This window comes from Actinia tenebrosa, unplaced genomic scaffold (genome assembly GCF_029948245.1).
Source record: "Actinia tenebrosa isolate PJP-AT-01 unplaced genomic scaffold, QUT_ActTen_1.0 PGA_scaffold12__29_contigs__length_12842862, whole genome shotgun sequence".
NCBI classification, from domain to species: domain Eukaryota; kingdom Metazoa; phylum Cnidaria; class Anthozoa; order Actiniaria; family Actiniidae; genus Actinia; species Actinia tenebrosa.
The window spans coordinates 3,073,920-3,101,502 of record NW_028292572.1 but is presented as its reverse complement, the minus strand read 5'-3'; the positions used below and the strand labels follow the sequence as shown (position 1 = coordinate 3,101,502).

At 38.5% G+C, this 27,583-nt stretch overlaps 3 protein-coding genes across 3 annotated transcripts; 1 reads left to right on the top strand and 2 right to left on the bottom strand.

Annotated features, from left to right (window-relative positions):
* The first annotated feature begins 1,086 nt into the window (after positions 1–1,086).
* On the top strand, positions 1,087–2,761 carry LOC148911967 (uncharacterized). Its single transcript, XM_089028415.1, has 2 exons — positions 1,087–1,384; positions 2,124–2,761. The coding sequence occupies exons 1-2, from the start codon at positions 1,157–1,159 to the stop codon at positions 2,652–2,654; spliced, it is 759 nt and encodes a 252-aa protein (XP_088884541.1). The 5' UTR covers positions 1,087–1,156; the 3' UTR covers positions 2,655–2,761.
* A 7,850-nt stretch (positions 2,762–10,611) lies between these two features.
* On the bottom strand, positions 10,612–12,702 carry LOC148911966 (male abnormal protein mab-31-like). Its single transcript, XM_089028376.1, has 3 exons — positions 12,656–12,702; positions 11,706–12,000; positions 10,612–11,073 (listed from the first exon to the last, which is right to left on the bottom strand). Exons 1-3 carry the CDS (start codon positions 12,700–12,702, stop codon positions 10,612–10,614), a joined length of 804 nt encoding a protein of 267 aa, XP_088884502.1.
* A 5,768-nt stretch (positions 12,703–18,470) lies between these two features.
* On the bottom strand, positions 18,471–26,027 carry LOC116296590 (uncharacterized). The gene is made up of 17 exons (XM_089028375.1): positions 26,021–26,027; positions 25,512–25,562; positions 25,344–25,409; positions 24,669–24,725; positions 24,496–24,546; positions 24,315–24,347; positions 23,811–23,864; positions 23,368–23,421; positions 23,061–23,131; positions 22,864–22,949; positions 22,683–22,777; positions 22,192–22,293; positions 21,673–21,745; positions 21,352–21,379; positions 21,063–21,104; positions 19,756–19,816; positions 18,471–19,534 (listed from the first exon to the last, which is right to left on the bottom strand). The coding sequence occupies exons 1-17, from the start codon at positions 26,025–26,027 to the stop codon at positions 19,071–19,073; spliced, it is 1,395 nt and encodes a 464-aa protein (XP_088884501.1). The 3' UTR covers positions 18,471–19,070.
* Between the last annotated feature and the right edge of the window lie 1,556 nt (positions 26,028–27,583).

Genomic DNA, 27,583 nt, shown 5'->3' with positions numbered 1-27,583 from the left:
GTGCTTTAACAGATACGTGTTCGGTTAGTTTCTGACTAAAACCAGAATCAGGCTACTTTTCCTCCTCTCTGTCCAAAATACAGTAACAATGCGGACCTTAATGGGAATCGAACCCATAACCTTCTGATCTAGAGTCAGACGTGATAACCATTACACCACAAGGTCCTCTGTGATTTTGCATAGTCAAGATTGGTTAATGTACTCCTGTAAGCATGCCGAACAAAGTACTTTTATTGTTCATGGGATTATGAGATTGGTTATTGAATATTATTTCTTATTACTGTCTAACACACATATATTCTACCTTGAATCTTCAATCGAAAGATGAAACTCAGCTCTAAGCAACAGCCAAAACTAAACCGAACTCTGTTCCACCCAGCTTATTGTAGATAAGTTTAACCCGCTAATCTCGTACGCATTACACAAACCATGGCTTTTTTGGCTTTATTTTATTTTATTTTATTTTATTTATTTTATTTTATTTTATTTTATTTTATCTTATCTTATTTTATTTTATTGTCATGACTGTGATGTGTCATGCGTATTTACTAATGAATTCAACTGAACAAACAACCAGCCTTTTTGACACAAATTATTAGTTTGTTCTCTCGTCCTAGTTCATCGTTAACCATCCTTTTGATTTCCCATGACTTCGCTTCTTTTTGTCTTTGGTTTTTGTTTTGAAAGAGGTTGCACCATGTCTTACTTTAGTCTCTGTTAGTCTCTGCACCCTGTGGTGTTGTCTTGGTTGTGAATATTGTGACGGCACTATATTTCAAATGCCGCGACAGCGCGAGTTCGTTGAGTTAACGCAAAGGAATGAGAACGGAGAGTAACTTTACAAAACAATTTATTGAATCGCACGACTGAATAATTTTAACTAATACAACTTGAAATCGTAAATATCACACGCTAGGAAAATAAATATCACTAAGTAACCAATACCAATCACACATACTAAGCGATTAAATATAGGATATCACACTTCTAAATTAACTCACTATTCTATCTCATTAAATATTCATCAGACATCCTGATGACGTCATTAGTATTATTTAAGAGATCATTAAATATTCAAGTATGTCACTTGGCGTGAACCCTACTGGAGAAAGAAATCCATTTATCAAGTAGTTCGTTCACCCAGCAGCGTTTCACTATGACTTCTCCGGCTGAGATTATTGAAGAATTGAATCCAACCGATGTGGTTGTTAGTGTGGCTGACCCACCAACTTCCTCTACCACGTCTCAAGTGCCTTTAAACGTCTCGGCAGCTTTGGCCGTACCGGGGATAGAAGATTCGGTGGTTACGGTGTCTTCGGCGGGAGCGCCACGTTCTTCTGTGGGAAAGTCTTTAAACCAAACCGAAACTCAGCAGGTTTCGGAGGTATGTTTTGCCGAGCTGCACTTAGTTTTATCTTTGTCAGTGTATATCTCAGTTTTGACACGGTCATACGCGTATGTTCATCAGTAGCTACTCCCTGGCCATGTGCTGTCTTATGTTTAATTTTAATAATATCTTTGGGTTTCACCTTAGCTATTTCTAGTATGGTTGTGTTTTATATTTATGGGTTTTATATTTATTGGAATGTTTTACGCTATATGTTTAGGTCACAAGCGTTGGTTATTTAAGTTTTAGTCCTATTTGCATGTTTAATTGTTTCGTTGTTTTCGTTCTATTGTTTTGCTACATATGGTGTGCTTCTTGCGTGCATATCTTGTCTCGCTTGGTTATTGTTCTATTTTATGCTGTGCATTGTTAGTTTTATAAAATATTGGGATTAATTGGTTGTGCGTACCAGTACCCGATACGGGTTACAAATTTAGTGATAAATAGCTTTACACACAGTTTTTGTCCCGAAAGGTCGGGTAGAGGTTATATAATAAAATAATAATTAAAAAAAAAACCAAACAAACAAAAAACAAGGCCTGGACCCGGAAGGCCGGGTAGAATCAACTTAAGAGGCCGCTAACCCGAAAGGTCGGGTAGAGATTAAGTTAACGAAAGGACTGAACCCGAGAGGTCGGGTATGAGTTAAATGTAGTTGGCACATTGAGAGGGAAAAATAACTTGGCAAAGAGTCTCAAATGTAAAGTAATAGTTCTTTCTTGATCCTCTGCTATAGATAGAGAAATTAAGGAAAGAACTTGAGGAGATGAAGAAAAAAGCGGGTGTTAACACGGTAGATGGGGCGATAAGTTCTCTACAGGCTTTGGTGGGTCGCCCAACGGCTTTATTCGATGCTTACGCCGCGATAGCGGCTTTGGAAGAGGTTGTCTATACGGCACAGAAGCTAAATGACGAGAGGGCTACAAAATTTAATATCATCTTGCGAAAGTGTCGCCCACTTGTGGTAGAGCCGTCTTTACAACCAATCTTGACTACGTTGGTAGCAAGTAAAGAAGAAGCGGAAATAGCTAAGACGATCGATAAGGCTATAAGGCTTCAAAACCCGACTCAGGTGGCCCAGGTAGCTCAAGTACCACTTTCTGTTCTGACACCGCCATTCCGCTTTCCCGCTGCTGGGCGAACGACTAGGGCTACAGCACCGTATACCCGTCGTAACCGAGGCCCGAGGAGGTGTTTTGTCTGTAACGCGGAGGGGCACATTGCACGATTTTGTCCCACTAATTCACTTAATGTAAAGCGCCGCTAGGTGGCACTAGGTTCGAATTGATTTGTGAGAACGGACTTAGCGAGGAAATGGATGATCGAATGAAATAATGCGTATATTACTTTACTGCATAAACAAGTTGCATCAGATACTTTGTTTTGTTTTGTTCTTTCTTTTATTTTGCTTTGTTTTTGTTTTAACTCGGGAAAAGGACCTCCCGCAAGCGTATTGCCCATTAGGGCATGCCCTTGAGCCCGCTTTAGCGAGCTGTGTGGTGGTCGCCTTTTTCCTGGGCTTGGGTTAAAATTTCACCTTACTCTCGTTTTACGATCTTATTTACAGTTGGCAATAGTTTTCAACCCCTTGTGTGTAGAGGGAACAGCCCACGATAAAGAGATTAGATGGGTCCAAGCGGATGGAAGCCCAAGTTCAGGAAGGGTGACTAGCACTTCCAGTGCTGTGCTCGCTGACATAGACCGAGTGATAAGTGGGGAAAAAGCGGATTTCGGCATGCTTCAGTTTCGTGACCCTGAAAGCTTCAGGGCGGGGGAGATTCATAGGCATATCCCGATGTGGGGGAAAATCTTGGACAACAACCCAGTAGGTGACCAGATCCTACGATGGCTCCAAAATGGAGTGAACGTTAAAGATTTTATACAACCATTTAAGGGAATTTTTAAAGGCATCAAGTGCGACTCGCCATCGCCCCCTAGACAAATGTTCAAAAATCATCGATCTTGTGACCGATTTCAAGAATTTATCTCGATAACTCTCGCTGATCGCATCCGTTCAGGCGCTGTTCGGACTTGGGGCGAGGTTGGGAAGGTCGATCCCCCTTGGCTGGTCTTACCTTTAACGGTCGAACCTAATAAGCCTCGTTTGTGCGTGGACGCAAGATTCCTAAACTTGTGGATGAGGGATACGCCTTTCAAGCTCGACACCCTGGTGTCAGTCCCCCAGTTTGCGTACCCTGGTTCATACCTTTCGAAGATAGATGACAAATCGGGGTATGATCATGTTCTTCTGTCAGAGGACTCCCAACAGTACTTTGGGGTCGAGTGGAAGGGGTGGTGGCTTGTTGGAACCACACTCCCGTTCGGTTGGAAAAACTCTCCGTTCGTCTACCAGTCCATTGGTCTAAGTTCAACCACATTCCTCCGGGAAAGAGGCATCACCTCTTGCCTATACATCGATGACCGGTTGTTAGGCGAAATCTATAGTGAGGAGGGAAGATGGTCTCGCAGTTTGGAGATAAGAGATGATGACTTTAGCCGGGAAGCGGCGGTGGCGGCGTTGTACGTGACTTGCGCAGTGTTGTTAGATTTAGGCTATTTTCTTGGCCTTAAGAAGTGCATACTTTTACCCACTGTCAAAATTCAATTTCTCGGAATGATCATTGATACACAGGCGCAAGCATTCTCAGTCCCACGAGATAAGCGTGTTAAGTTTGCAGAGTTACGAGAGGCCATCTTATCGGGCAAAGAGTCGACGTCTCTGAAATCTATACAAAGACTTATGGGAAAATGCTCATCGTTTTCTTTGGCATTCCCCGGGGCTAGATTTTACATTAGAGAAATGGCTGCGTCCATCGGGAAGGCAAATCGTGGCTCAGAGGTGACTTTATCAAGGGATCTAAGGAAGGAGATAGAATTCTGGCGATTCTTAGACTCCTGGAACAGGTTCATCCCTTGGAGACAAGAGAGACATGTGTCGCTAAGGATGTCAACTGATGCTTCCTCTTTCCGCTGGGCTGCAACATTGCATCTTGCCTCCGGTGACGAAGAGCTAGGCGATTACTGGAGTGAGGATTTGCGCAAGGAGCATATTAATGTGAAGGAATTTTACGCGGTGTTGCAAGCGATTAGGTCTCTTCCCGACTCAGTCACTGACTGCAGGGTAGATGTGAATGTCGACAACCAGGTGACCCTAAATATCTGGCAGGGACGTGGCCCCAAGTCACTCAAGTTAACAGAGGTGGCTCGCCAACTGTTTCACGCGACCACGGAAAGAAACTTATCACTCCATATGGTTTACGTTCCTTCAGGTGCTAACCCGGCTGATTATTTCTCCCGTCATCTTTCACGCTTAGATGCTATGCTTTCCCCAAGTGGCTGGGATGCTGTGCAGCGGGCGTTTGGAGGGCCAGAGGGTCATAATCTGGATTTAATGTCACTTGACTCCAACGTTCAAAAAGATTATCAGGGCACACCGTTGCGTCATTTTACGCCATTCCCAACGCCCCTTTCAGGAGGGGGGAATGTTTTCACCCAGGATCTCACAATTTGCGACGGAGAACGAGTAAATGCGTACGTTTTCCCGCCTTTTTCGCTAGTCGGTCCTTTATTGCGACTGATACGGTCTTCTAAGGCTACGGTTACGATGGTGGTGCCAAAGCTCTCACCTTTACCCATATGGTGGCCTGTAATTAATTCAATGTCCAGGGGAAAGCTGAAGTTAGCACAGAAAGGTAGCCTAGATACTGTATTATTTCCTTCTAAACAGGGTTTTCAGCTACAAAGACTTCAAACCAAACTTTGGGTGTTCCGCGTAGGGCCATGCTAATTTATGCCCTCCTTTTCATTTAGGCCCTTCCTCTGGTTCCACGATTATTCGTTCCAGCGGTCTCCTGCCCTGAATGCAGCTACCCCAATGACAGGGACTTTCATTTCTGCCAGAGGTGTGGATATAGACGGCGAGTACAGATAGTGAACCGTCGGCAATGCCTAAAAGCAACTATTAACTGGGAGGAGATTCTTCGAAGGAAACAAGCCTTAGTTGAAAGGGCAAGTTCTACCCCTTACTCTAGACAGAAGACAGCCCTGGAGGCCGAATTTTCGGCATTCTTAGGACAGGCAGTCCCTCCGACAAATTTAACTTGTGCGACACCGGATGATATCATTAATTTTTTAATTTGGAAAGATACTTTTGCAAAACTGTACATGTGGTGCATCAAGATATCTGCTCACATTTTGGCGACAAACGAGACTCATCTTGCGCATGTCCAAGAAGGTTAGCTTTTACCACGGTTGATACTTTAATTGGCAAACTCCGCTCGATCTTTAATCAACTGGGCAGAAATTGTGATGAATCTACTCTGCCTGGTTATGGGAATCCTGCGTCAGATGTAAAGGTCAAGAAATACCTTTCGCTGGTTCGGGAGGAGCAGTTACAGGCAAAAACACTACCCTCGCAAGCGCAACCACTATTTCTCAGCGATTTAGCCGCAATCGCAAGGAAAATTCTGGAACATCTTAAAAGAGAATCGAATACGTCAAGTCAGTTGTATATTTATGCTCGGGATCAAGCTTTCTTTAAAGTACAGTTTTTTGCTGGTGACAGAGCGGGGGATTTGGGTCGGACGAAGTCCAAAGAATTGTTGTATTCCCCTGGTAAAGAGATGTTGCTGTTTAATCACATGATAACAAAATCGCTGCGGGACGGAAGTTCTAATCTATTTGCTCTTAAGAGGTATAAGGACCCCGGTCTTTGTCCGGTTGTCGCTCTCGAAGTTTATAAGAAGATGTGCGCCTATTTAAAGATCCCCATAAGACTGGGTTATTTGTTCAGGTCGACTAGTCCATCTGGAGAGGTTTTACCGGCCCCTTTCGACTCTTCTGCTGCTCAGGCTAGACTTTCCACCTATGTCAGAGGCATGAAGGAAACATTTAAAGGTCGTCATGCTACATTACACGGATTACGAAGTGGATGCGCTATATCGTTGGCTTTGTCGGGAGCGGACATGCAGGCGATAATGGGTCATGTCGGCTGGAAAACGATTACCACGGCGCAACATTATGTTAAACTCCAACAAGTCATGTCCACTGATGGAGTCGGTGACATCTTGTCGAGATTGCCTGAAAACTTGAGTGACGCTTATAGCGCTAGGAATGCAATGTAAGGGTTTACTCAAGCGCTTTAAGTTAATGAGCATAAGTTTTGGGTAGATATGTTTACAGCATTGTAAGGGCTAATTCACTAGCTCGATCTATGTCGTAGGTGCAAATTAGAAAATGTGGCCATCCCCTCTAGTGGCCAATATAAGCGCTTGTCAGAGGTCTGGGTTAGTTTTCGTTGCATCTGTATAACTTTATTTTGGGGATGAGTTTGGGAAAACATTGGGTGATATAAGTAGAAGATATAAGGCTGGGGGAATTATTGGTGATAAGGTTGGGTAGGTGTTCTATGATAAAAGGTTTGGCATTTCGTTCGATTGTGCTATGACCGAGATATATGATTTGTGATATGTGAACAAAGGTTATTATCGAGACAACGAGGACAGGGGTGACTCTCCATATCTTAATTAATGTTAATGAGTAAGCAGGATGGATTATGTACTATTTTGGTTACACTCTACACTCGGTAACAAGAGAAGAGGTGCACTCATACCTTATAAAGTTGTTGGAAGCGTACCAAGTTGTTGTAGCATTCGGGTTCCCGACTAACACACCAACCTAGCGTGGTAACTCTCCTTTTATAGTCCGAGGATCTTGAAGGACAGCTGCCAGTCTAGCTCAGTTTTATCTTAACAACCAGTATGTCGTGCACCCCCCTTACTTAGCCTAGTTGGTAACTATGCAGTGAGAAATCTTAGTTTTCTTACCACTTCGTAATGAAGTACATAAAAACGTACATACTCCTAAAAAGACTAACTCTTTGTTTACCATCTTATGAAAAGAAATCAAACTTTAACTCAATTTGGTAGAAAGAAGCGTCAGAATCAAAAAATTCTTTCGACAGGTTTCTTAGAATAGCTTATATTTCGATATGAAAAAGTAAAAAAAAAAGGGTGATAGGCACTCTAAAATGATAGTTAAGGACAACCCAGATTTAAGCGTCTGTGGCAACCGCGTATCCAACAAAACTAAACTAATTTCTAAAGAGATCGTAGGTTAATGAAGATTTAGCGCTAATGAGCACATGGCTAAACAATACGCGAACTAACCCGAATATTCCCGTGAGATCGTTACAATCGGAACCGATTTGTTAGCGCATTGTTTCAGCCATGCACAATCTATTGCTGCGGATTAACTCGTTATTCTTTGTAGTAAGAAAAGACTTCCTAAAGTTACTATAACTTTTATCCTGCTATTATGACCACCTGGGCTTGAATTTGACTTATTGACTAAATTGAATTAAATATTGAACAGTGGAGCTAATCATTAACTCGGCTAAAATTCTCTGTCGTCACAATATTCATACTCTCTGCCTTGTGGCGTCAAGTTTTTGTCATTGTTATCATCCGTTTTGGCACTAATTGGATTCAAAACGAATTTTACTTTCGGTTGCAGTTTAGCCTCTTGTAGATACTTTCTTCGATGATCGCTATCCAGCAAATGAACATCCGACAGATGGTTCGCTAATCTCACGAGATATTTTGCACCACATCCAGCAATCGGGCAGTCTCGACAAACTCGTTTAACCATGTTTACAGTTCAGGAAGAGTTAAATAAAAGGATTTTTTTCTTCCTAATTTTGGTTTATATATGGCCTTCAGTCAGGCCAAAAAGGCCATACCCAGGCCAAAAAGGCCAAAACCAGGCCAATCTCGCAGAAAAGGGCAAAAAGGCCATGGGCAACAGTGACGTTTCCCCCCCCCTAAGAATTGACTAATTGACACCTGACTCCAGATCAGAAGGTTGTTGGTTCAAATTATCCAAAACAAGAAAGAAAGGGGAAAAAATGCTTCAAGGTACACTGCGAGTAGAGATTCTTTTCATGAGTCCTTAGGAGTATTTAACATGAAGGAGCAGCCTGAGATTATAAGGAGCAGCAGGGAGCATATAAGGAGCAGAGGAGCAAGTTGAGACTGAGTAGTTCAGGGAGGGCATAAATTGCGGCAAACTTTGAAAGGAAACTCATTTGGTATTAGATCCAGTAGCAAGACATTCTCCAAAGGTTCAATCTAGGACGTCAACAAATCCTCTTCAGACAGACGTTTTACTTTCCGACCAGATTAGGTAATCCAATGCCTTTCCAGAAAAGAAAATATACGTATACGGTAAACATGACTATGCATTATTAATCTAAGAACTCGTACCTCCAGCGTATTCGGCCGACGAAACATCTGAACACTGGGTTTAACTGTGCTCGCTTTAATATTAATCTAAGAACTCTGTCGTACCTCCAGCGTATTCCGACGAAACATCTGAACACTGGGTTTGACTATGCTCGCTTTAATATTAATCTAAGAACTCGTACCTCCATCGTATCCCTACGAAACATCTGAACACTGGGTTTAACTGTATGCTCGCTTTAATATTAATCTAAGAACTCTGTCGTACCTCCAGTGTATTCCGATGAAACATCTGCAGAGAACACTGGGTTTAACTGTATGCTCGCTTTAATATTAATCTAAGAACTAGTACCTCCAGCGTATTCCGACGAAACAACTGAACACTGGGTTTAACTATGCTCGCTTTAATATTAATCTAAGAACTCTGTCGTACCTCCAGCGTATTCCGACGAAACATCTGCAGAGAACACTGGGTTTAACTATGCTCGCTTTAATATTAATCTAAGAACTCTGTCGTACCTCCAGCGTATTCCGACGAAACATCTGAACACTGGGTTTAACTGTATGCTCGCTTTAATATTAATCTAAGAACTCTGTCGCACCTCCAGCGTATTCCGACGAAACATCTGAACACTGGGTTTAACTGTATGCTCGCTTTAATATTAATCTAAGAACTCGTACCTCCCATGTATTCCAACACAATTATAATATCGGGAAACTGAAAGACTTGGATTCAAAAGGATTTCTTTTTCTAAGGTTACCTGCTCAATGGCGGCCAACATTGTCCAAAGACACATCTGCAACACGCTCGTGCCATCCTACAACTCGAGTCGTAGCGTGTAAATCAAGCCTACAACGGATCACTCAAGGATGCTGGTCTTCGAGGCATTCTTATCGTAGACGTAGCACGACATCGTAGTCGTAGCACGACGCCTACGACCCACGATGGGGACGTGGGAGTCGTGGATCGTGGCATCGTAGGATCGTAGCGTAGGTAGGATTGTGGGAGTCGTGGAATCGTGGGATTCGTAGGATTCGTGGAATCGAGGGAATCGTAGTCAATATTAGTTTTTCATTCTTTTTTTAATTTCTAAACCGGGAATCCTGTTTGTTCATTGTGTACTTTAAAATGCACAGTCTCTACACACATTGGACTTGATAAATTTGCAATGCATGTTTGTTTTTTTTCATTTCTTTTCAGAAGTTTCAACCACAATTGAACCTATATCTTGACATAAAATATAATACGATAAATATCAGTATATTTGTAAACACGCTCCTCTCCATGCCTTTATCGTAAACCGACTTATGCATCGGACTTACTGCATTATAGTCCGACAAGAATAGATTCAAGGTATCAGTACTGCGCGCAGTTTGTAATGTCAATCGAGCTGTGCATACCCGAGTATTAGTTGTATGGTGGATGTGAATTGTCTGCAAGTTTTGATCAGTTTCTCAACTCCTTATATGATGGCTCGTTGGAATCGAACCAACGTTTCTGAATGGATCAGAAACAACCATTAACCATTTTTTGGAGTGTAGTGCATGCCAATCAGTTGTATGTCATTTGTTTGAAGAGGTGCGTGGGTCCTGTAGTTTTTCTGTGAATATATATATATATATAACTGAACTGTAACAAATTTCTATTTACAAACTGGAACAAATAAAACGTTAAATGGAGGATGACCTTTTTGCCCTTTCTCCAGGAAGAGTCTTACAAGTTTGCTCCAATCTTGTAATTAAAGGCGGTGTAACGTGGGACAAATTGCAACTTAATTTTATTTGCGCATCATTATGGCCCATTTTCTAATTATCGTTATCTTACGAGTATTTGAAGGTAGTTGAGCTCTAAAGCGTCTTTGCAACCCGAGGGGTATTGGAACAATGCTTAAAGGTATCTTATTATTTTAACAACAACGTTACGCAAAAACAGCGTTGCAAGTTGTCCTCGTGAAGCACCGTCTTCATAGTGATGCACTATAGTTATTACACAGGCCCGTTAGTATAACAATAACTAATAGCTGCAAAAAAATTGTAAAGTAGCTCATCACCAGTTCCATTCCATTCCCTCCACATTCTCTCATTCAAATAGGTCTGCAGTTTTTCTCTTGAAATTCCCTTCCGCTCTTTCTGCTTAAGCTTCAATTGATTCCATTTGGATTCAATTCCCTGCGTGTGTACCCCGGTCACGGGATCAACAAAATTCAGGGAGTGATTTACCACTCTGTGAGTGGCTACTTGCTGGGGAAGGAATCTTCCTATCTGGTCGTAGGCACTATAGTCGTCGGTGTGCAGCACACTGTTCGGCCGGAGACACCTGCCAAGTATCGGCAGAAGGGTATCTCTATTTCTTCTTTCCACTACTTCGTAGTAACCTCTGGCTGGCTGATATTCGGTGGTTATCACTCCGGACACCCATATTTCTTGAGTGCGCCTTCCCCTGTTGTACTATAAAACGCAATATAATTAAAGATAAATTTCTAAAGTCATTTGCACATTATCTAAGGGTATGTTGAGATTTTCAATGAAAAGAGAAGAGATGCATTAAATTGGCCGCGATAATAAACGTTTCTTATCGTTTCACGATATCCGCGAGGTAAATCAAACCCGTGTTTTACAAAAACAGTGAATGTATACGATGAAATGATACGATACTCATCTGTCATGGTAAACCTGTCCCATGCATCAATTCTCCCGGTATATAATACTTTGAACAATCACATTGCTTGTACCCGGCATTATGTGACGTGGGATGATGATAGAGTTTTTTTTTTTATTCAAACACGTGTTTTAATTTTTCTCTTTTTCTGAAAGCGGATAATTTGTTGATTTTATATGTATATATATATATATTTACACATATTACGAGCCTGCATGACATCTTTCTTTTTTTATTCGGTTTCCGTATCATGTCGCTGCAATAATCTCTCTATACATTTCCCCAAACTAATGTATAATAATCGAAAACTGTTATTTATTAGTCACCCACTAAGGAATTATCGTACATAATGGTATAAGTCTTAATCGTCTTTGATCTTTTACCCGTATTGCTCGCAAAAAAAAAAATTTAAAAATATTACCTTGCGCTTGTGGTTGAATTTGCTTTCGTCGCATTGCACCACGCAGTTCGGGCCGCCAAAAGGAAGGAAGGAAGCGTATTGTTCTATCGAATTTGAACACACGCCGTCCAAAAGTCCAAAAAATTTTGTTACCACGTTGCGACTTAGGCGAAGGGCACTTGCTGTTTGCGTGCGACTGTTTCCTTGGCACCAGAAGAAAATCATCATGATGGCATCTCCCAATGGTATTTTTGGAATCAGTGCAAAAATACTATTGCATCTGATGGAACGCTTTTTTTGACATCTGTTGCACTTCCTGAAAATAGAATAACGATTGTGAAGAGGTGTGAAAAAACATCATGAATAAATTGAAATAGACCTATTCAGCGTCCTTGACAACGCGTTGTCAAGGACGTTGAAATGAGTCTATGGAACTTATAGGGTTGTTAAAAATATCCTTTAAAAGATGATTTTGGCTGCACTTCCGAATAGTGTATTTAGGTTTACTGAAATGGTCACTTTGCAATTCAAGACGGCTTCCGAAAACATAAGGCGAAACTGACAATGACTGTCTATTCACGCTTCATCTATCTGCTCATCAAAATAACTCCCTTAACAATCTAACCATTGCATTACGTTTGGCGCTCATTTCCTAGTTGACTTTTCCCTGCAGCAGCTTAATATTCATTTCTTAAGTCTTAGATAAAGTTATCAAAAGGTTTTTCCATTCTTGAATAAAAATAACTATTTCGGAAATCAGCAAACCATAATTGATAAAGCAACGTTTAACCGTAATTAGTCTCCCAAAGTACTTAATATTTTATGTCTAAAATTATATAAGTTAAAAAGCTGTATACAGCGGCTGCGTAAAAATCTTACTTTTGAAATCAAACGAAAGAGCAGTTATCAATAAGAAAATTCCTTTTTCTGCTTATAAGAAACAAAACTTGATAGACTCCCACTATACTCACCAAACATAGCCATCAATGTGCGTTTCATTTCTGCGAATCATCGGCATGTTGTGATTACAGTCACCACAAAAAAGAGGATCAGCAAGAAGAGCTCTTCTCTGTAACCAGCGGATAACATTTTTTTTTTGATCTCTGTTTAACTTCGGAAAAGTAGTCAAGGTTCATAATTCGTGAAGTAGATGAATACGCAAAGCAGTTTAAAGATGAATGGCTAATAACTGACTAACCGTCATGCTTTGGGGAAATTTTCACATTTGTAATTCAAACCAATCAAGTGATTTTTGTTTGGTCGAATGACATTCCGTTAGTAAAAAACAGTTATTTTTTTCTCTCTCTAGTGGATAGAGAGAGAAATCAAATTTGGCATAAAATTAGATATCAATAAAAGGAGCTCATTTAAGTTTCAAGTTTGCTCATTGAATAGTGGCGTATTTCATTTTCTTTTTTCGTATAGCTTCAATCCTGTTGTGGTAATTAGCCGAATGAGAACCAATGCCAATGGGCACTCTTTAATTATAAACCCTTACAGTAATCTGCCTTGACATATTGACTATATATTTTATTCGTTTTGGAGGTGTGTCTAGCAATCTAACAGATCACGTGATCAAAGACAGTTTTCATATCCCTTTATATCTCGTCTATTATTGCACAAAATCTAATGCAATGTATTATAGAAGGCATTAACCTTAAAACATTAAAGCAGTTTATTTTCATTTTCTAGCTTGATGAATCGGAACGCAGACCAGACAAACGCATGATTTTTTCGTTGTATAGGTGTAAATAAATGTTGTTGTATTTTTTATTCTTCTCACCATCACAAGCTTCAAGATAGGGTCGGTAACTTTGGATGAGAGATGGTATGAAATGGATGGAGGGGGGGAGGGGTATGACGAATTTTTAGATTTAGGGGATCTTTTTTTGAAGCTCGTTATTAAGAGGGGAGGAAAGTATAACAATTTTTTTTTTACATTTATATATATATTTGAAGGCAAATACATTTCTCAGTTAATTGTGTGCCTTTCGAAAGTAAAACATTGAAAACAATATATTAAAAATCAGAAAAGAGTGCACGAATTTATAATTGATTGGAATAATTATGAATATAATCAAGATCACAACTGAACTATTATCAAACAACACAGAAAGAGAGCTTGTTTTCTAAACTTGGATTGTTAAAATAAAGAGAAACGGCCATAGGACTACCACCCCTACAGGACCGTATGATTAGATTAATTCCCGCAATGAGCAAACTCGATATCGGAAGGATGCGGGGAGGAGTCATTGTTTTTGTATTTTTTTTATTAAAATGAGGATGATCATATTTTCACTTTTTGAGAGAGGGGGGAGTTGAATTTCATTCTCATTATCACGGATTTCGTATCATTTTTGTTCTCCTTTCTTTTTTTTTTTTTTTTTTTTTCTTTTTTTTTTTTTCGATTTTTAAACTCTTTTTTACTTGTTATAGTGTTATTGATCGAAATTAAAGATTTTTGTCTCTCCGATTAGTAGGGCACTTGTGCCCGGCTAGAAGAAATAGAGAGAGTAATAAAGTTATTATTATTATTATTATTATTATTATTATTATTATTATTACTATTATTATTATTATTACTAATAAATTCATTATCAAATAATAAATTCATATATATAATAATAATATATAATATATAACAATAATATATAGTAATCCAAAACGACCAAAGTTGTTCAGTCCAGCACACAGTTATTATATATGACAAGGACACCGACGAACTTCTGAGTATCAATCATATACTGAGTATTTATAATAAAGGTTTGTGCATTTATGGATTTTGGTTTGTAAAACTGGAACTACGAGAAAATACTTTTCACGCGACGGCACTTTTTTTCGCTTTTAAACTACTTTTAAAAAGTAAAGCAGAATATTTGGTCTGTAAAAAAAACACTTATAACACCACAGCGCGCGAAGGGTTGGCCAGCTTTAACTAAATGTGATTAAAAAGAATGCCGTATAAACGTTGACAACAGAAATGCCTAAAAGCATTTGAAACAGAAATGTTAATAACCGCCGCTTAAGATCAATGCATCAAAGCACAACGTATGGAAACTGCAATCAACTTCAAGTAACAATTCATCAAACTGATATCATGATGTCTAGAACTTGCTAAAATATATAGAATTGACAAAGTCGCCACTACTGGAACCTGTGGAAACTGTGTAACATTGCGACATTAAAGTAAATGAACGAACAGTTTAATACTGAGAACGAACAAGTTAAGATTTTATTGGTCAATTAACTGTCCAGACATATTGAAGTGGCAAAGAAAAAAAAGAAACATGTTTGCCGATATAGACATGTCATTTCCCGGGAAAGAACACATCAAAAAAACTACTGAAAAAAATACTCGACTCTGATTGCCTGATCGAGAGCAGTGCAAATTCCTTCCTCATTCAGTCTACTCTTAATATGACAGTTTTACAAGAGTTGATTCAAAGTACTTAAAACATAATAGAGTTCAACAGGTTGGAAATGTGCAAAATGTTGTTTCGATGCATATTATTTGTGAGTTTAAGAGCGTCGGATAAAAAGGAAAAAAGGGAACAAATTGCAGGGAGGGAATTGTTAACAAGAAATGGAAATACAAAATATTAGACGTTGTACAGTCGCTTGACAAGTAAATTAAGGTTAGTCAACAAGTGAGGTTACATGTAAGAATTTCCGATGCATTCAGAAGGTTAAGTTCATAACTAGTTATGAACTTCTGCGGATGCAGTAAATTGGAATATTGATGTACGTTTTTCATGGTAAAATGAAACTACCTGTTGTCGGCTAAGGTTTGCAAGATTGTCATTACTTTCAAAAGCAATATCAAATGCTTAAAAGCTTTCAAGATGACAAATTTTCCAAACAAACAAACCTTTTTTAACAGAAAATTAAATTATCGAAAATTGTCTTTATTCTCATTATATTTTTCTCTTATGAATAGATTATTTCTTTTTCCTTATTGAAATTTTATGCTAGAGGCCATATACCTGAGGAAATTCCGAAAAGTGAGAATCAAGCAACCCCACCCTTCACCCTTTACAAAGAAAAATATGATAGCTTTTATCTTATACCACAATACGAAAGAAAAAAAATTATTTATCCGACAGCTTTCTAGTTTTATCATTACATAATAATTGAGAAACTCTGAAAAAATGCCTAAATTATTGAATAATCGAGACTGGTATGTTTCCCATTCCTGTTTATTTCTAGTTTAAATGAATCTCAGCTCAATATCGAAAATGAAAAATAAATCGGTTAAATAAGGATTCAGGGAACGCAGTGCTTTCAGTGTGAAATCTTTACTAGTAATTAATATGTAATCATGCGTAGCTGTTAAAGTAAATAGGGCTGAACATATGTAAGTAATACATTCGATGAAGCCAAGGGTGGGTGGACTGGCAAAATTATTTTTGAGCTCCTTACAAGGGGTGGGCCATTAAAGAAATAGGACGACTTTGCATGGTTTTTTTTTTCATTTTTGCCCTTGAAAATGGGGGTGGGTCACGTATTTTTTCAGCAACCGTGTGGGGATACGTGGGTCACACAAAATTTGTCTTCCAGGTATCTAAATTTGCCGCCCCCCCCCCCCCCCCCCCCCCCCCCGCATGCTTTATGACTAGTCCCTAACGGTCGCTTTGTTTCGGTTCCCAATCTCGAACTCCAAAGTACAGCAACTTCAGGAGAGCTCCCTCTTCTCCAGGTGCACGTTATTCCTTGTGCTTGGTCGAGTACAACCTATAAAGTATATGTCCACAAGGACTGAAGGCGAAGTCGTGCTCGTTTTTCTTTCGTTCCCTCGAAATTTTCGTTTGTTTGTAGTTATTAAAACGAGAGCAATTGTACTCGACTGAGGCCGATAGATACGCTCGATTTGGAACGTTCGTTTCCTTCGGTTGTGGCCAAAAATATAACCTGCACTCGTTCAGTTAGTTTCGGGTATTTGCTCGCCAAAATGGATTACTAGTAACTTTCATTAATTATATTTCTTGGTTTTTGCAAGATTTTGCAATTTAAGTTTCAGTTTTTGCTGTACAAGTACTCGCAATTTTCCCAAAACTATTTATATTGATTGTGAGTCAGTATCCAGTGGCGGATCTAGGGGTGGGTTTTGGGTGTTGCAATCCCCCCTATGAGAGCAATCCCCCCTATCGTGATTTATTATTTATTATTTTTTTTCATGACAACACCAACAGCATCGCAAGTTTTATCAAAACAAAGGTGCCGAACACATTTTGCTCGCTCTTTTTTGTATACGCCGTACGTGGGACCTGAAACAACCATGCTCGCCTGCAGCAAATAATCGTTTTCATAAGACCTACTACCGTTTGAGAACCCTGTGCTACTTTACCGCCAAACAAGTATCTCAATCAATGCTACAACCCCCTCACCCTTAGAAAAAATCCTGGATCCGCCACTGGTATCGTTTGAACCTTTAGCATACTGTACAGATATTTGCGCAGGATGAAATACGGCAGAGTTCCCTAAAAAGTGGGGTTGGGGGGGGGGGGGGGGGTATGGAGGGGGGGCTAAGAATAGAAAATATAGAAGACCAGTCAAAACGTTGGGGGCTGATTGGCAAACTTTAGTGGATATTTGGAAAAAGAGGGGCTGCAACCCCCCAACCCCCCGTCTCTGCGGTGCCTAAAGGCTCGTGCAAGTACAAGAACATTCAAAACATTACTCGTGTCTATTAATTTCCATATTGTACTCGAGATCGTGCGATTTTTTGTTTATAGTTCACTCAATAAAATTTCAGTAAAAAAATGCGAAGCGACGCCGTTCATATTTGTCTATTTCGCGGCCGATTTTCAGTCCATCGCGCAACTGAAATGCATAAAAAAGATTAGTTCTTGCAGCTTTAAAATTATATTCATATGTTTTTTAAGTACAAAATGATAGAAAATAATTGTTTTGACATTGTTTTGGCCGTGTTGCCATAGCGACTTAATTCGATACTCCTACGGAGTACAATTTACGCTATAATTGTACTTCTCTCGACCAATCACAGTCGAGTAATTTTGTTGAGTGTACTACTATAAAATGCATAATTAACGAATTTTCATTTTATTTTCACTTGAATAATTCCTATTAAAACTAAAAAAACTATATATATATAAATATAAAGATATGAATGATTTTGATTATATTTCCTAATTTTAAAAAAAAAAATTGATTTGAAAAATTGTAACTACAATAAATATTACATCTTTGTTTCAAAATTCAGAAAGCTTCAAAATATTACTGGACAACTTTTTAACAGTTGCCAAAAAAAAAAAAAAAAAAAAGAAACAAATCAAAAAACAAACAAACAAACAAACAAACAAAACAAAAACAAAAACAAAAAAAAAGCAGAAAAAAATAACCCCAAACAAACAAAAGATAATAATGACAGACTTTTCTCATTTATTTTAATACATACATAGATTGGGTTCACTGTTCGTGTACAGGGTTATTAGATCAAGTATACCAAAGAAACCTACAAATCGGTGATGGAGTGGCTAACACTGAATGATGGTACTTAAAAGTTTTGGAAATTTGGGAACAATAGGCAAAAAAATGGAAAATGAGTCAATCTACTGCTGCATTTGGCCACTGTGAAGGGAGTATAAATTCCATTTCATTTCTCATTCAAAATTTATTTAGTTCCCAGTTTGAAATGTTTGCAATGGTCCATGCCCAAGCCTTATTATCATCTCAATCCCATATTTTTATAGTTCATCTATGTGTGCCTCGCCTGATCATTTTCCCTTATACCCATTTGGAGCATTGAAATTTTCGAAACTTCAAAAATCACTTTAAAAATCTTTATTGGGTTAAATATATAGTTACAGAGTATTACATGATCATAGCAATGTTCAGACAGTGTGGAAATCACATTGTCACATGAATAATATTATTGATATTTAGTAACCACTTTTCCTTTTTCTGATGAAAGAAATATTCTCCTTGTTTCCTATGTATATTAAAATCATAAACCTTTATTTAATTCACTGAATAATTGGCTATAGGACAAAAAAAACATCCTGATATCAATCACCAAGGTAGGCACATTCAACTCCTTGCCCACTAACACAAACTTTATATAAACAAACTATATACATGAACACTTAAGATTTAGCGATTCAGTTGTAGAGTTCACATACTAAACCCATGAACAATATTAATGACATTCCATAAAGAATCATTTGTTTTATTTTATCAGTTGTCACTGTGTATTATTAAAAAGTTGTTTTTGTTTTATGGGTTTAGTGTGTGCACTCTAACCTTTTCCATTTTTCTCTTTCTATTCTTCTGATTTTCTTTCCTCCATTTCCCTCTGAGCAGAATAATGAAGGAAAAGGAACTTAAAATTCGAAAAGAGCTAAATTGTCACATTACTTTTCCGTCCTTTCATTCCAATTTAGCCCTTTTTGAATTTTTGAGTTCCTTTTCCTTCATTCTTCTTCTTAGATTCTTCTGTTTCTTTCTATCGTTCGTTAATTTTTCCTCTCTTTCCATCTTCTCTTTTTCCTCCCTTTCCCTCTTCTCTTTTTCCTCCCTTTCCTTCTTCTCTTTTTCCTCCCTTTCTATCTTCTCCCTTTCCCTGTTCTCCCTCTCCTCCCTTTCCCTCTTCTCCTTTTCCTCCCTTTCCTTCTCTTTTTCCTCCCTTTTCCTCTTCTCCCTTTCCTCCCTTTTCCTTATCTCCCTTTCCTCCCTTTTCCTCATCTCCCTTTCCTCCCTTTCTATCTTCTCCATTTCCTCCCTTTCCCTCTTCTCCCTTTCCTCCCTTTCCCTCTTTTTCCTTTCCTTCATTTTCCTCTTCTCCTTGTCTTCTATTTCCTTCCTTCCTTCCCTTGTTTGCGGAGTATCATTTTCTACAAAAAAAGCAACAGCAAAATGTTAGTCATAAACACAGGAATTTTTCTTATTATCTAAACATGGTTTTTTGATATTTCAATTTCAGTCATTACAGTTTTGCATAACAGTAATATCTGTACTACTCTTCTTTGGTGAATCACAGGAAAATGTGATCTGAGCAGATGTACCAAAACCATAAATGTATCAGATGTATCAAAGCCATACTTCAAATATTAACCTTCAATTAATGTTGACTCATCTCCTGTTGATGAAGGAGAGACAAGTCCTCCAAACTGAACCTGAAAAAAAAAAAAAAGAAAAAAAAAGTAGGGAAGCATATATTAAAAAATAAATAAGCAATATCTACAGTACTATGAGCAATGTCAAAGCATTGTAATGAATACTGTATATTACTTATTCATTTTTACACAAGTACTGATTTTTGAAATATGAATATCAAAAACCAAGTATTTAAGTCCTCGGTTCCAGATGTCTCAACACCTTACCCCTTAAACCTTCAGTCCTCGGTTCCAGATGTCTCAACACCTTACCCCTTAAACCTTCAGTCCTCGGTTCCAGATGTCTCAACACCTTACCCCTCAAACCTTCAGTCCTCGGTTCCAGATGTCTCAACACCTTACCCCTCAAACTTTCAGTCCTCGGTTCCAGATGTCTCAACACCTTACCCCTCAAACTTCAGTCCTCGGTTCCAGATGTCTCAACACCTTACCCCTCTAAACCTTCAGTCCTCGGTTCCAGATGTCCTCAACACCTTACCCCTCAAAACCTTCAGTCCTTCGGTTCCAGATGCCTCAACACCTTACCCCTTCAAACTTTCAGTCCTCTCGGTTCCAGATGTCTCAACCACCTTACCCCTCAAACCTTCAGTCCTCGGTTCCAGATGCCTCAACACCTTACCCCCTCAAAACCTTCAGTCCTCGGTTCCAGATGTCTCAACACCTTACCCCTTAAACCTTTCAGTCCTCGGTTCCAGATGTCTCAACACCTTTACCCCTTCAAACCTTTCAGTCCTCGGTTCCAGATGTCTCAACACCTTACCTCTCAAACCTTCAGTCCTCGGTTCCAGATGTCTCAACACCTTACCTCTTAAACCTTCAGTCCTCGGTTCCAGATGTCTCAACACCTACCCCTCAAACTTTCAGTCCTCGGTTCCAGATGTCTCAACACCTTACCCCTCAAACCTTCAGTCCTCGGTTCCAGATGTCTCAACACCCTACCCCTCAAACTTTCAGTCTTCGGTTCCAGATGTCTCAACACCTTACCCCTTAAACCTTCAGTCCTCGGTTCCAGATGTCTCAACACCTTACCCCTTAAACCTTCAGTCCTCGGTTCCAGATGCCTCAACACCTTACCCCTCAAACCTTCAGTCCTCGGTTCCAGATGTCTCAACACCTTACCCCTCAAACTTTCAGTCCTCGGTTCCAGATGTCTCAACACCTTACCCCTCAAACCTTCAGTCCTCGGTTCCAGATGTCTCAACACCTTACCCCTTAAAAACTTCATAAGTAAAAAACCTTTACTTACCTCACTATCTCCTACTTCTTCTTCAGATTCAACTTGAATTACCTAATGGAAATTGTAATAATTTGGTGAGATTTTTGTTATGGAACTCAAATATGAGGCACAACATAATATGATATCTGAATTTGAAAAACAGTTTATTGTACATAGTTATTCCCATGTACTTCCCCTCCTTGCTTTAACAACACGTCAGTATTCCTTGACATTAATTTGAGGGGAAGGAAAGCAATTTATTGTCTTTTGTGTTGTAATTAGGTTATTTAACATTTGAATAACTTTATAGGGTACTCACATTTCCTCTGTGCTGGCTTTGCTGGTTCCTAAAACACGAAAAAAAAGTAAATAAAAACTGAAAAAAAAGTAAATAAAAACTGAAGAATGGAAAAAGTGTTGTATGCAAATGTGAAAATAGATATCCTTGGCTTTGATGTAAGAAAATTGATTAAAGGCAGTCTGAACGTACTTTGAAAGACCAAACCAATATGTAAAAGTACTTAATATTACCCTATATTCCATAGACAGTATTCCGTACAATTTTGGTATATAACTAGTGGAAATGTTTCAAATTATAAGTACTATTATATTGTTATACACCTAATTATTAATATTATACCTCAATGCCCTGTAGTTGTCCAGGGTCGTTGAACAATTGGCAATGGCATTCAAAATGCCATTGAAGTCTGCACCTGTTGACAATTCAGTTTTTATTAAAGTTCCAGGGTGAGATGATGAGGTCATGTCGCTCCTTTTTGCCAGCATGAATATAAAATTAATTTTGAGAATACACAATTTTTTTGTTCCCTCGTTTCATTAAGACTGATTGATGAGGTTTTGAAAATTTTATGAACCCCCCTTTTTTAATTCCTGGAGTCAACCATGAGTTCATTCAAAACCTGTCAGAAATACCATGTTATTATAATCACATGTTGCTCATGACTGTTAATTATGGCGAGAAGGAAGTCCATTTTGCTACTCATACATCCCCCATAAATAGCCAAGGAAATAGATATAACCTTTGTTGACCATAAGGTATTAACTTTATTTGCATTATTCCAAAACAGTTTTCAAAGATTGTACTTTGTCTCAGTGAAACCATAGTTTCAATGCTACTACAATATGCATCATTACTAACCATATTCATGAATCACAAGACTCAGGTCTTCACTCTGGTCTGGCACGCATAGAAATACATCCAGACCATGGCAGTGACCACTGCTGGTGTATCTTGATAAAACTGTTAAAAAAAATGCATTATTAATATTTCAAGAACTCACTGACTTTCTCATAAGGCTTTTGTACATGTAGGAGCCAATTGGCAATATAAGCATATGTTCATGATGTCAAACCTTTTTCAGACCTTAATCACGCCACTAGGGACAAAATGCTTATAAATTATCAATGATTTTTAAAGCTATTGGTTCATTAAACTTGCAGATCATGTTTTACCAGGGAAGGTTCAATTGATATGAGGTTGAATATGAATATTTTAAAGAGAATGAACATGAATATTGTACGGAGGGGACTAAATCTTCTGAATGGCATCATTTCCTAATACACAAAAACAAATATTACAACATCAAATAGGATTTATGATAGGAGCCAGTCAAAAAGATATTAACTTACTTTCTTCACCATCTACTGTTCCTGCTTTTGCATAGAACAGTAGAGGAAAGTTCTGCTTGGCCATGGAAGCGTCTTTGCTTATGATATTTAGAGACCTTAAATTTTAAAACACATCCGATTTTTTAATACTATTGGTTTTTAATATTTCATTTGATATAAATTTTACCTAAGTCCCATTTACCTGCAGAGACGTTCGAATTCACCACCCATTCCTGTGGTCACTATCGCCAAAAATGGCCTTGCCAGATTGATGGCATGATAACAGGCCTGTAAAAAATTTGAGTAACAACAAAAAACTTTGACATGAGAACCATTTATGCATCCCAGAAAAAGTTTCATATATAAATTATAGCTAATAATAGATAAAAATTACAGTACCTCATTATACCCTGGAGGAAGAAAAATCAGATCCCCTCCACACATGCTGTGGATGTAGTCCAAATCATGCACTAGATAATAATTATTATACATTATCAATTGATTATAAAGCTTTATTCATCGGTGAACACAGCATTACACATTGTTTGTTGATCACGCACAAAGCAATTCAAGACGAGTCTCAAGGAAAACAAATAGGTAAACCTAATGTACTATTTTGTTTCCCTGGTGCCTCAGATGAATTGCTTTGTGCATGGTTACTTCCTTATACTATCAAAAACGGACTGTAGTAATTACAATAGCATACCAGCTTTGTGTGATTCTCTAATGAACTGTGCAGAGGTTTCAGCCAGGGACCCAACTAAAGAGAAAAGCACAAAATGTTTTTTGAGTTAGAAACTTAATGATAATAGATAACAGAATAAGCAGAACATGAATATAAGCAATTGGCATAAAATAATGTTTAATTTGGAATTGTAATTGATTCATATCTAATAAGGAAAATAAGCTTAATTATTTTCATAAGAACAGTATCAAGAAACTGGAAATGAAGAAACAAACAAACAAATACAGCAGACAGAAGGTGTATGACAGTTCTTTACTGAAGATTATTGGCATTTGAATAAAAGGAACATAATCAATACCTATAGATACATAATTTGAAATATTACTTAATGATACCAGGACTGAATATGTTATGATATTATCAAACAATGTTTATTTTTATTAAATAACTTGCAATATTCTTACCCTTCATGCCCCTCCCAAGAAATCCCACTTTTGGGCTGCACGGGATCAGCTGTTCTATAAAAACAATAAAAACAACAGTGTATCCATTTCTACTCTTCAAAATGTTCTGCGTTTTTTGTCATATTCAGGATATCTACTCTATTAATAACCCATGGCCAAGCTCGTCAGTAAGTGGCAGCAAATAACAATCCTAGAGCTAACATACACTGTATAAATCTTATATAAAGAATACATTGCAACAGCATCTCCAAACCATCTCAAGGACCATATATCTGTCATATAACCAGGGTATAATAATTGGCATTATTTTTTCCTGTCGTAAATAGAGTATGTCCATTATAGGAACACCTCCTACCAAGCCCTTGTAGAATAGTCCCCGATGGAATAACAACAATAATGAGCAATATCAAATTATTCCAGTGATACTTGCTAATGAAATTAAAAAAGGAAGAGTTTGAATAATAACACATTAAATAAAGGTTTTGGTTTTAGAAATACACAAACCTTCATCCGTGTCTTCCTCATCTGTTTCAATATCTAATAAGGATAAGTGACGATGTTTAGTATATGAAAAAGATATAAATACAAATATAGATACTGATTTAGAGCATCTAAAAAGCAATAATTATCATAAAAACATTTAATTTCTTCATATGTCCAATCTCTTATTCATGTACACTCTCACCATTTCCGGAAAAACCAACTGCCTGGACAAAGGAGAACGCGGTATTTGAGCCTATAAAAGTTAGACAATCAATGTTGAATTCATAAAACAAGAAGTTATTCCATTAAATATACATAATTCTGTATTCCAGATAAGCATTATCAAGTCAGAAATGATGCCATAAGTGTACTTACCAGCAGCTCTTGCTCTCCTGTTGCCCACAGGTGTGATGGGGGGTGGCGATGGAGAACCTATGTAAAAATAAAACAAGAAGTTATTCTAAGAAATAAATAATGCTGTAGAAGTACATATCAAGTGAATATTAAGAAATTAACCTGGAACATATTGCCATAAGTGTACTTACCAGCTACTCTTGCTCTCCTGTTGCCCACAGGTGTGATGGGGGGTGGCGATGGAGAACCTATGTAGTAAAACAAGAAGTTATTCTAAGAAATAAATAATGCTGTAGAAGTACATATCAAGCGAATATTAAGAACTTATCCTGGAACATATTGCCATAAGTGTACTTACCAGCTGCCCTTGCTCTCCTGTTGCCCACAAATGTGATGGGGGGTGGCGATGGAGAACCTATGTAGTAAAACAAGAAGTTATTCTAAGAAATAAATAATGCTATAGAAGTACATATCAAGTAAATATTAAGAACTTATCCTGGAACATATTGCCATAAGTGTACTTACCAGCTGCTCTTGCTCTCCTGTTGCCCACAGGTGTGATGGGGGGTGGCGATAAAGAACCTATGTAAAAAATAAAACAAGAAGTTATTCTAAGAAATAAATAATGCTGTAGAAGTACATATCAAGTAAATATTAAGAAATTATCCTGGAACATATTGCCATAAGTGTACTTACCAGCTACTCTTGCTCTCCTGTTGCCCACAGGAGATGAAGGTGGTGAGGGAGGTGGCAATGGAGAACCTATGTAAAAATAAAACAAGAAGGTATGCCAGAAAAATGAGCTTATATTCCTGTAGAAGTAGGTGGTTTAAGTCAGACACTTATTGTCATACATGTAATTACCAGTTACTCCCAATCTGTCTGGAGATGATGGTGGTGACGGCAGTGGAGAATCTATAAACAAACAAAAAAGGAAGGTATTTTAATAAATGTATAATTATGTAGAAGTAGATAAGTTTAGCAAATATGTTCAAGACAGACAAATATATTTTCATCAGCTTATGCATGTGCCATTGGCCGCCTCCCCCTGATGAACAGAGCTATACGTATAAAGTAATATAGTATAGTGATTTCAAAGTCTTGAAAACCATTAATTAGTTGAAAGAAACTTTTTATTGAAAAAAATGACGAAATCTTGTAGAAATATACACAGTAACGAACTAGTCAATAGCATTTTAGAAATACGGTTAAGGAAAAAAGCCCTTCCAATAAGTTTGAAAATCCCTTAGTTGATAAATTAAACTCTCGTTAAGGATATTTCTTATTGAATAACGTATATGTCTCATCCGTTTGGAAGTTAGATCCTCCACTTCTAAACAAGCCTTCCACCATTGATAATAAAAGAGCCATACGAGCCATGCTTCCATGCGGTAATAATATAACCGTATTTCATTTTCACTTGTACTGATTCTTGTGTCAACGCCCGCGCTGTTTTGTGTCAGTGTTATTTCACAGGTAGTCCAGTTTAGATTCTTTTGTTTACTTCCCCACTCCTACGCATCGGGCCCAATAGTGGTTTTGATAGACGCAACGTGGCAAAGTAGACAATGGAAAATGAATACGCGAGAAAGCGTGGCTACTTAGATCTGGGCGGGAAATTACTTCTCTCTGCATTAAGGGAATGGTCCAACTAGAGAAACAAACTGTGCTGGTTACATTATAAGGGACCGATTTCAAATTCGCTGAATATTAATGTTAAGACAAATCATTCCCAGAACGACTGACATTGTTTTTTACTTTAAATATCCTAGCACCTCATTGATGTTAAAGCCAATCGTATTGGAATGTGGGCATACGTTTTGCGACGCATGCGTCGATAGGCTGAAAGATGGCCCAGAAGACAGACAGAAATGCCCTTCGTGTAGAAGGCCCCTATCCGCGGCATCCGTCAATGTGTCCCTGGCTACGCTGGTGTCATCACTGTCTGCCAGGTGCCTTAATGACGGATGTTCGTGGGCGGGAAGAGTGGACGGACACGACTTCCACTTGACCCAATGCCAGTTTAGGTTGGCAAACTAGGAGGAAAGCAGCAAGGCACGAGAAAGAATGCCAATACAGACCTGCAACTTGCACTTGGTGCCAACTTGAAATTCCTAGAATTTCAATTAACAACCATAAAGGCACCGAGTGCAAGAAGCGGAAGGTTGTTTGTCCCTATTTCAAGGGACCAAATGACAGCCACAATGTTGATATGTGAGTATTTGTGATGGCCTTTTCAAATGTTTTTCCTAAGACATTAAATTGGAATTCCAATTCTCAGTCAAGTCTAAAACTATTAAGACATTATTTCAATTAATGTTTGTGGTCACAGATGCGACGCCACGCAGCACATGTTCACGTGCCCTAACAGGGTGCAGAAGTGTGAGGTTCGTGGATGCGACTTTCGTGGTAATCAAGGAGACATGCTGCTCCACAAGAGCGCGAAGGTGGAGAACCACAACGAGCTCCTGATAAAAGAACACCGCGATATGATGGTGTTATTAAAGACAAAGGTACATTCCAGTATTTTATATGTGTAGACTATAATTAAGGAATATAAAAATAAGAATGGATTTTCGTTTAAAAAGAACGTTATTAATATAGGCCGGCTATGTATGTCTAGTCATACAAATCTCTATTTTCAGGAATGCTTACCATTGCTTATATTATTGAATTTCAGCCTACCACAGCGATGACCAGGTACCAAGAGGAAGTACTCGGTGCCTGGTCATACACCTGGTCTATTGGCGAGGAAGCCTCAGAGGATATGATTTCCTCAAAGGCACGAGGGGTTCCATTGACAAGTCCTGAATTTTCGGGGCTTGTGAATGGCGGGCGACTGAAATGGAGGCTCTTGCTCTACCTAAGCACAGGAGAGATCTCTCTTCAACTGATGGAAGGGGAGCAAGGGCCATACACCTTTAAGATGCTGTAAG

Bases quoted from the DNA above. Each gene is read 5' to 3' on its own strand.
- LOC148911967 (XM_089028415.1), top strand. From the start codon at position 1,157: ATGACTTCTCCGGCTGAGATTATTGAAGAATTGAATCCAACCGATGTG. The intron at 1,385-2,123 runs GTATGTTTTGCC...CCTCTGCTATAG, and splicing joins AAACTCAGCAGGTTTCGGAG to ATAGAGAAATTAAGGAAAGA.
- LOC148911966 (XM_089028376.1), bottom strand. From the start codon at position 12,702: ATGCCGATGATTCGCAGAAATGAAACGCACATTGATGGCTATGTTTG. The intron at 12,001-12,655 runs GTGAGTATAGTG...TTCTATTTTCAG, and splicing joins CACATTGATGGCTATGTTTG to GAAGTGCAACAGATGTCAAA. The intron at 11,074-11,705 runs GTAATATTTTTA...TGCGTTTTATAG, and splicing joins AATTCAACCACAAGCGCAAG to TACAACAGGGGAAGGCGCAC.
- LOC116296590 (XM_089028375.1), bottom strand. The intron at 24,547-24,668 runs GTAAGTACACTT...TAACTTTTATAG, and splicing joins CAGGAGAGCAAGAGCTGCTG to GCTCAAATACCGCGTTCTCC. The intron at 21,105-21,351 runs GTGAGTACCCTA...AATTTCCATTAG, and splicing joins AAAGCCAGCACAGAGGAAAT to GTAATTCAAGTTGAATCTGA.